The following is a 9,439-nucleotide window of genomic DNA, read 5'->3' as shown; positions in this document are numbered from 1 at the left end:
TGGTACGCTAATTAACAGCTGAACAAGAATATTATTCAGTTGCTGTTTAGTACTGATCCAAGCTGAGTCCAGTCGGCTATTTTTAGCGCACATTGAGACAATTAATGTCAATAATGGTCGAAAATAATGTTTATTTACACAAATTAAAATCAGTCCGAAATTATTGATCTTATTTCATAATAAGTTTTAGTTTGTTCAAAACTTCAATTTGAATGATTCATTTACTTAAATTAAAATAATTTTGTTTTGTAAATTATATATTTAATAATTAATTATTTTACTGATTCGTGTTTTTCATAAACCTATTAAGCATTAAAGAAATAATTCTCTGTATGAATATGTTTAAATTATTTGTAGGGTTCTGAGAACCAGTGATGCATTTTAAACTGAACGCGAGCCAAAAGTGAACTGAACGCGTTCTAATTTTGCACGTGAACGCAGTAAACATTGAACTCTCGTGCAAATTTCTGACGCTGCTCACGAACGGCCCGTTCACTTTAAAATGCACACTGAAGCACAAAACTTAAAATGTACTACTTTGAACTGCAGTGAGTGGTATCCCGTACAATGTATGGAACCTTTCATGTTTCTTGACATCTCTAGTAAATATTTCTGCTGTAAAATTTGTTTTAATCTGCCATGAAAACAATTTTCCTTTCGCGTTCATTTTTCTGCTCTTTTGCGTTCAAATTTTTGAACTGCTCAATGTTCAAGCCTACTTGATCTTTCGTTCAAAAATTTGAACTGGAACGCGAACTGAACGCGTTCAAATGCAACACTGCTGAGAACTATGCACCTGAATAGAAAAATATTCGAATATCGGTGCGGATGCGCGGCCAAGTGAATCTTTTTTTTAGATCTCAGTATTTATTCAGTTGTGAAGAAATGTAATTTCAAAAGTAGCTCGCTATAGAAATTTATTTAATCAATTCTGTCAAAGAAATTTCCACTTTTCTTGTACGGAACAACATCTCGAGCAGGCCAGAAAAGCTTTGCAATAGCAAACTATAATATGGATAGCTAAAAGTGATATTAACTTGATAGATATAAGATGTAAAAGATCTGGAAATGATATCTAAAATTAACAAAATTGACATGCCATATATAAGATATGACTAATAGCTGTGAGCTATTTATTAGATCTGTGAACATCAAATTTTTCATAGGTCCAGAAGTTTCAGGAACAAAATTTTGATATTGTATTCAGATCTTTTATCTCTTATGCCAATCAAGTCAATAAGCTTTGTTTGTAAGTTTTTCGCGCCTACTCCGAATACTTGGCTGATTTTTTTTCCAAAATAATCCTACATTTCTGAAGGCTGACTATGTTTATTTTCTGAACAGTTATTTAAAAAGATTTGAGAAAGCATAAGTTATGAGCTTTGGAATGTATACGGAACTCAACACGAAATTCGGATATTTTGTCCATTTTATGAAATTTAGCTATAGTGTGATCTCTTTTGCAAGGCTTATTTATTGCTGAACAATGTGTTTGTTAGTCGTTATTTTGGCCTCAATTGGATCAACTGTTCTTATAATATACTGAAGCTGAATTAGGGTTTTAAAAAATACTTATTCAGCTCTTAATCATGTTTATGTTCAACATGTGGAAATAGCTGAAGTGCGAAGCAAATAAAACGTTAGTTCGTCTTCTGAATATCCCTTTATACAAATACATTTGTTTGGTGGAATACTGGCTTTTTAAATGGGGAAAACATGTCTTGTTCAGCTCATTAGTAAAACAATCTTGACTAGTCGAATGAGAATCTTTGGAAACGTTTAATAAGTGGTGATTCAACTGTGATTCAACTTTTGCTCCTTTCAATGCATAACGCTGAACAATGACCTAAGTTTGTATTTGAAAAGCATCTTCTCAGCTTGATACAGGGCAACATTTTTATTCAACTGTCATTACCATTATTAAACAGTAATTAAACATGCATGCTTATTTGTGGCACTGAATTGTTAGTTGGGGTAGCCCATTTAAAGATAGTGCAACGAACGAAATTCGACTGTAGGGTAGGTGTACCAATTATGGATGCAATATGTCAACAGTAGTAATAAAAATCAAGTTGTAACCGCGTTTCTAAAACGCAAGCATGACTTGTTGGTGTCAATTACTAGTTTAAAGCCTTGCGAATCTGTTGATTTAAACAGTTTTAGTACTAAATTGACTTTAAGCTTATAAAAATGGATTTTGAAAAGCGTTGTCTTTGTACCAATTATGGCAATAGCGTTCCTAGCATTCGACATAAAAGTGTACCAATTATGGACTATCGAATATTTGCACGAAATGAACTCAAACGTCATGAAGAGCGAATGATAATGCAACGCTTATATGTAATGAAGATATCGCTCATAAAATTTTCCAAAAATTTTGGGTTAAATATATGTTAAATCAATTTTTTGCTATGGGTTCATGGGAGAAAAATAATTTTCGAAAAAGAAGTCAAAATGTAGTGTAAATGCAAATTATGATACAAAACAGCATTAATGATCTCACATTACCTTTCCAGTGCCAATTTTTAACGAAAAAAGAGGGAAAATTCAAAAATCGAGTGTCGCTGAAAACCCCTCTCTATCATGAAATTAGCATCTTCCGCTCGCGAACGTTTTCAAACGTGTGATTGAAAAATCTTAGTAATTGAGTACAAAACATGAAGCATTATCTTCTTACCGAACCGTCCCGTCGTGGAAGTCACCAGTAAAATAGCTTTACTTCTTTTATTTTACTGATCAAAAAATGTAAACAAACCGCCTCCAGAGTATTGCCATAATTGGGCTCTCATACACTCTTTGTACCAGTTATCGACATAGTGGAAATAACACGATTTCCAACTTAAAACAGTAAAATTGATTGCATACCAGCTAAATTTATTCATTTGTTCTCACTAAGTAACATACATTCATCGGTTGAAACAGTTTATCCGGATGAAAACATACATTTCGTAACGGAGGTCCCTTAGCCAACTGCTAAGAAGGTGACATATATGTGAGGCAAAATTTTCAAATGTTCATTTTTCGAAGCTTATTGCACGAATGTTCTTTTCAAGGTTTAGTTACCATCAAAAACAAATAGTTTAATCATTCCTGTGAATATAAGCCATTATAGTCTAGTGAAACAATAAGAAAAATCTCTTCTTGTTCCCACTATTGCCATAATTGGTACTTCTACCCTATATAAAGTTCAGCGCTGTCTCAACGATGGAACCTTTCTTGGATTAAATTGTGGAATGTGGTAGCTATGATTTTTTTTATTTTGATAGTAAAATTATTGTAAATAAATTGGGTCCTGAAATTTTTAATAAAATCCTGTTTTTATTCAATAACACGAAAGAGCATGTTACTGCAACTACTTTAGCTATTTTTCCCGCTGAAATAACGGGTATATCATGTTCAAACTTTAATTTTAAAATTAGTCGACAAAAACACCACAGGGGTTTTAGTTTTAACACCGGGGTTGTTCCTATCTGACATTTCGGAAGAGACACGGGATACAAAATACACCCAAAATTTGAGTTTAAGCCAAGGGGTGTGACAAAGTCTAAAAAAACATAAAAAAATGTTTTTTTGGACTTAAACCAGCGGAAAACATTAGAAAATTGAGTAAACATGTGTTTTTGACCTAAACTTAAGCGTTTGGCACTAAAATTGGGACAGGGCTTTAGAACCCTATTATGTTCACAAACCAATACGCAATAACAATTGTATTTGTTTTCTATAAGTTTTATTGCTAAGCCATTGGGAGGTTGGGAAAATCAAAGTAATTGATGCATGGACAAGAGCATCTTCATAAAAAGTCCACATAAGGGCCAATTCACAAATTTTATGACGCTGAAGGGGGTGGGTGGGTGTCATGTGATGTTACGGTTCATACAAAATTTGTAAAGTATTCATATAAATAGCGTTACAAGGGGGTGGGTTATTGGGTGTCGAAAATAGTCATTTTTGGCGTTATGAATTTTGTGAATGAATCCTAATTTAAGCTTATTTTTTTATCATCCATTTTAATTTGCAGTCTCGCTTCAATTTGGTTAAGCTTTGTTGATTTGAATTTAACTAACACACAAGACCTGGACGACAAATGCAAAACAAAAACGATTTGTTTTTAATTTTTGAAAATTATTTAAGTTACATAAAATACCTTACAGGACAATTAGGTTAACTAAAAGCCTAAAATTTTACAAATTCAACTCCTAGAGTAGCTCAACCAAAAGAAAATTTTAATGTCGATGTTTGCTGAGGCCGTTTTTCGATAATTTCAGTTCATTGGGTTTTTATAGTATGCAACATTATAGCACAGACAGTGATTATAGCAAGCCTGGCGCACTTGGCGCACCGTAGCGCTCTGAAGGCACAACTGAAAACTATGTGTGCCGACTGAAGTGTGTAGAGAATAGAAATATTAGTAATAGAACGCACAAAACTGATATTATTTATTATTACCTTAAATCATGGTTTTTCATTGTTTGTTCAATACCATGTTGTTGTTTTGGTTTTTATAATAAATTTGACACTTTGATGCCCGGTACTCACGCTGTCAGTTCGTGGCAAACTAGATGTTGGTAACACGAACAGCAGCGACATTAGCATTCTTAGGTTAATGCTTCTACTGTGTAGAGTGACCACCCCCTTGGTTTTGCTCCATGTTCACTGTGCTTTGCTGTACAAACACAACCAAGCGAATATACGTAGGGTCAGGGGGGCAAGATGAGCACCCTAAGGATAAGTGCGATTTAAGACTACTTAAACGTTCTTACTTTGGTAAAATTGGTAACCATCCTTAGCTTTTACATTATTACTTTGACCTTCAACCATTAAAAGTTTCAAAAAGTTATAAATATTTTTCTAAATAACACGTTAAAAATAGCTTTTTTTATCATCGGTCAAAAATACTCCGGGCAAGATGGGTACCCCCATAAAAAGATGAAATTTACTAAAGAAAACTATTATTTTTCAATGCTTGTAATATCCGAAGATATTATCTTCAATTTATAATGGTATTTATTTTCAACTAGCTTTAATTTTTAAGCTTTTATCAAAAATAAACAAACTTTAATAAATTACTAAGATTTTATTTAAAAAAAAAACGATCAAATTTATTGTTTGTTAATATATTTTTTAGAAAAATAGTTTTGTACAAAGCGGATACCGTAATTCAAGCCCACAGCTAAATGTGGTTCTATAATTTCACACTTTTACTTAATTTTGAACATGGTGCTCATCTTGCCCCAAGGGTGCAAACTTTTTTATATAATCAAAACAATTGAATCATTTTTGTAATTTGATAAAAGTTTTGCTCCAGATGATCTACAGAAGACTGTTCTATAACTGTACGGCGAAAAACATATGAATGAATTTGTTTACGCAACAATAATACAACTTTTAAATGATCAAATCTTATATGAAAGGGTAAATTTTTGGACAACAATGTATTTTTGACAATATTTACGTTGTGTTGTTGATATCTTGGTTTAAATGTATGGCCGTCATATCAGTTTAATGATATTCATCTGAACCCCAAATATTTTTTGAAAAACTTCGGTAAGAACGACACAAACAAGGGGTGCTCATCTTGCCCCGGGTGCTCATCTTGCCCCACGTTCCCCTACACAACCATGCATCGCCCGGTCTGGATTTTTCTTCCTCCTTTCTCGCACTGCGGGGGTCACAAATGGATGACTTTAAATTCTCTTTTATCGGCTCAAATCCACAGAATGACACCATTTACGCTAATTACGAGCACACTTTCGCGATTCACATACTTTTCGCGACCGAACTCGATCAAATCGATCCGAAAACCTGCGATTTATCCACAGCTCGAAAACACCACGCGACGGACCCAGTACGATCACACACAATCATTTTAAGCACGAAGGCAGAAGTTTCCGATTATTACTTGAGTTTTATCATGACACTTCATAATTATCAGTTGACAATTATTACAGTATGTAGTTGTTTTAGACTTGCAGAGAAGAATCCGTAGTTTTTCTAATTTTTTCACGGCAACTAAAATGCCAAGGGCGCCATGAGGCCACGCCATGGCTCTAAAAATTGCACCAAAATAACTGAAAGTTTTTCATTTCGCCCCAGAAGCTACTGTGCAAGTCTATGCTAAATCCGTCAAATCTAGGGGAGGCAAAACGAGCTTGAAGTTTGTATAAAGATGTCAAAAAAAGACTTTTACAACAGTTCAGTTACCATCATATTATAAAAAAAAGAATTTACAAAACCCGTTATAATAGTGGACAAGGGATTTAATATGGTCAAATTTCTTTCTATATTACCTTTCAATATGCTTAGAATAAAACTCAGTTAATTGTTTTTAAATCATTTATTTAGACAAAAATAACATACATTCCGTTCAACTCGCAAATCACTCCCAATCGTCCAAGGTCAAATCCTTCAATATATCCACTTGCTCTCCGTCGGCGCTCTTTTCCAGCGGGTATTCTTCTTCCACTGCGTCCTTCTGTTTCTTCTGCTTCTTTTTCTTCTTCTTATCTTCATCGTTCGCCTTCTTCAGGTTTTTCTTATCTTTTTTGCTCTTTTGCTTGTGCTTCGGCTCATCCTCGTCCATGGAGTCGTCCAGTTCCGGGCCATTTCCGGAATCATCTTCCTCGTCTTCCGAAGGGAAAAGATCCACCGGTCCATCTGTGGGTGCTTTCTGCTTCTTGTCCAGTTTCTTAATGGTCGGCAAATTGTAGTCGCTGATGTTCTCAGACTGCGTAGCCTGTCGCCGTTTGATCTTTTCGTTCTCCTTGGCAAAGCTTTCGTAGAAGGTCAGCAACGGGGTACCCTTGGCTTTGCGGGTAGCCTCCCAGCTTTGAATTTCGGCAATGTCCTTCAACCGGAATGGAAGCACCTTGCGTTCCTTCTCAATGAAAGCGGCGTTCTCGACAATCTTATCGCTGAGCAGCTTAATTTTTCTGGAATATTTGTACACTTTGGTGGACTTGCAAAACGATCGGAAGGCTGTAACTACCGGAACAATCATGTCCGGGAAACAAATTGAGGCGGATTCATGGGCGAGATACTCCAAGGAAAGCTCGTAGATTTGATCTAGCACTGCATCTTTGTAGGCGTTTTCCTGGATATTGGCCGGAGCGAAACGAAGAAGGCATGTGAGGTTAACTGGTTTCATCGAAAGTTTCTTGTGCTCTTCGTTGAAACTGTTTGAATTTAGGACTTCGATAATGAACGGAAGAACGGGAATGAAAACCCTGGTCTTCGCGGAGAGGTCTAGCAGCATACGACAGCAGTGGAATCGAAGGGGGAAGTATTGTGCCGAAGGAATCAATTTGATCACTCCAGTGATAATGCTGACCAGTGGATAAATCAGAGGCTCCAATTCCTTCTTGTTGTAAGCGATTGCTAAGACATCCGACCATAGTTTCAACGAATTGATATACTGCCAATTGTAGACGTACTGGAAACTGTCCTTTTTCTGTAAGATTACAGCATTACGTAAGTGAATCGCAAGCTGTCGAATGTACAGAAACACATGCTGATATGAAACAGTCATATCCAAAGTGAACATTTCTGTGAGCGATCGTCTCATGAAGTTGATTCCGGGAAGAGTGTTCGGGCTCACGAATTTGCTGTTCTTTACGTAGGCCAGATACATGTTTTTCAGGACATCACTCAGGAATCTACGCTGCTGGCCACATGTTATCTTCAGGATACAAAGAAACGCCAAAACGCGAACCGATTCTTCCTCAGAGGTGCTCCAGATAACGATCAATCGCTTCAAGATCGGTTTCGTTATTGACGAAAAGCAAATCAGGAAAGAGCTGAATTGATGCAAATGTTTCAACAGGACATTCATAATGTGATTTGAGGAGACATTTTCCAACAAATTGGTCAAATCGATAAAATACATCCTCAAACAGGATTGCAATTTGGAAAATTTCTTGTTTTTCTTAAGGGTTTTCACTCCTTTTGATCCCGTCAAACCGAGATAACTCTTAACAGCATTTCCGAGGTGAAGCACGCAAAGCTGCACGACGCCATTGAAAATAGCTGATCCTTCGGCTTTGAACGCTGGAATAACGTTGGTTTCACCGGTCACTGTAACCAGTGCTGAATTGAATGCTTTGCACACGGTTCTAATGGTTTCCACCTTCTTCAAGGGTGTCGTGGTCAATTCATCAGTCCATTTCTTAAGCATCCTCAGAGTAATCTTCTTCTGAACTCCTGGCGTTGTTTCCTGCTCCTCTTCAACATCATCCTCATCTTCATCCTCTTCGTAATCGCTCTCATCACTGGCAACTTCCAGCTTTTCAGGCAGCTCATGGACTGCTCCTTCTCCCTTCTCCTCATCATCGTCACTCAAATCATCCAAATTCTCTTCCTCATCGTCATCCTCTTCGTCCTCATCGTCTTCTTCCTTGTCGCCTCCGGACATTTTACCAAACCTCAGAAGCTTCTTATCATTCTTCTTCAAAAAGGCATACAACTCCGGATCTGTGTTCTTCAGTTTATCCAGGGCTTCCTGATGCTCCTTGGCGACATCGCTTTGTCCTCCGTTTTTCTCCACATCCGATCCCACATCTTCCGGCTCAACAGTTTTGTTCTTCTTAGCTTTACGTTTTTCTTCTTTCGACTTTTTGGTGGCTTTTTCCTCGACGGCTACCTTCGCCTTTTTCGCCTTCGGTTCCTTGTCCAACTTTACCTTTTTCTTCTTTGGCGGAGCGACTTCCCGGGATTCGCCCTCTTCATCGCTGAGATCCGCATCCATGTTATCGAGAAAATTGTCCAACGACATGCTTTCCAGATCAGCCTTTTTCTTGGTGGCTTTTAGCTTCATTTTGCCGAACTCTGGAATAGAAAGTTACATCTAAAGTTTTGATATTTTTGAAAAGAAAATTTTGCTAACTCTACCTGCGTGCCTTTTTTAAAGATTGAAATGTATTAAACTTTAAATAATTCACCGAAAATTAAAAGAAATTTACCTAAAACGTTGCTAACGAAATGCACGTGTTGTTTATAAGAACGAGGACAGCGATTATGATTTGTTTTGACATTTCGTGATCATTGCAGTGCTGCCAGGATCAATAATTTTCCTAAGATGAATCGGTTTAAGAAGTACCAGAATGTAAATGCACGGAAAAATCAATCTGCTTGCACTTTGAATAAATCAAGCATGTGCTACAATAAGGGCTTAATTAACATGTTAAATGACAGAATAAAATGTTATGGAAAACGCCTTAAAATAAACAAATGAAACATTTTTTTTAATGTTTTGAGTAGATCTATTATTGTATTCAAAAACAAAAAGAGTAGAAAAATATGTATCAGTTTTCGAAAATTCATCAGAAACAAACAGTAACCAGAGAATAGATACCAGAGCTATGATGAAAAGAGTCGATAAGATCATTAACATATATACCGTTTGTTGCGGCCCACTGTTCACAATTGCAACGCCGCGGCCCACTGT

General features: G+C 36.4%; 1 protein-coding gene across 2 annotated transcripts; it reads right to left on the bottom strand.

Moving 5' to 3' along the window:
• Positions 1-6,319: 6,319 nt before the first annotated feature.
• LOC5565497 (nucleolar complex protein 2 homolog) lies at positions 6,320-9,053 on the bottom strand. 2 transcript variants are annotated; one of them, XM_021849445.1, is made up of 2 exons: positions 8,955-9,053; positions 6,320-8,820 (listed from the first exon to the last, which is right to left on the bottom strand). In XM_021849445.1, the coding sequence occupies exon 2, from the start codon at positions 8,807-8,809 to the stop codon at positions 6,377-6,379; it is 2,433 nt and encodes an 810-aa protein (XP_021705137.1). In that variant the 5' UTR covers positions 8,810-8,820; positions 8,955-9,053; the 3' UTR covers positions 6,320-6,376. The 2 variants fall into 2 exon arrangements, with proteins under 2 accessions (XP_021705137.1, XP_021705136.1); XM_021849444.1 differs by having other exon boundaries at positions 8,884-9,026.
• Positions 9,054-9,439: the final 386 nt, after the last annotated feature.

Source organism: Aedes aegypti, chromosome 3, assembly GCF_002204515.2.
Source record: "Aedes aegypti strain LVP_AGWG chromosome 3, AaegL5.0 Primary Assembly, whole genome shotgun sequence".
Classification (NCBI taxonomy): domain Eukaryota; kingdom Metazoa; phylum Arthropoda; class Insecta; order Diptera; family Culicidae; genus Aedes; species Aedes aegypti.
This window is presented reverse-complemented; position numbering and strand designations above follow the sequence as displayed.

What these genes read in the sequence shown, in the direction of transcription:
- LOC5565497 (XM_021849445.1), bottom strand. Translation starts at nt 8,809, where the DNA reads ATGAAGCTAAAAGCCACCAAGAAAAAGGCTGATCTGGAAAGCATGTCG.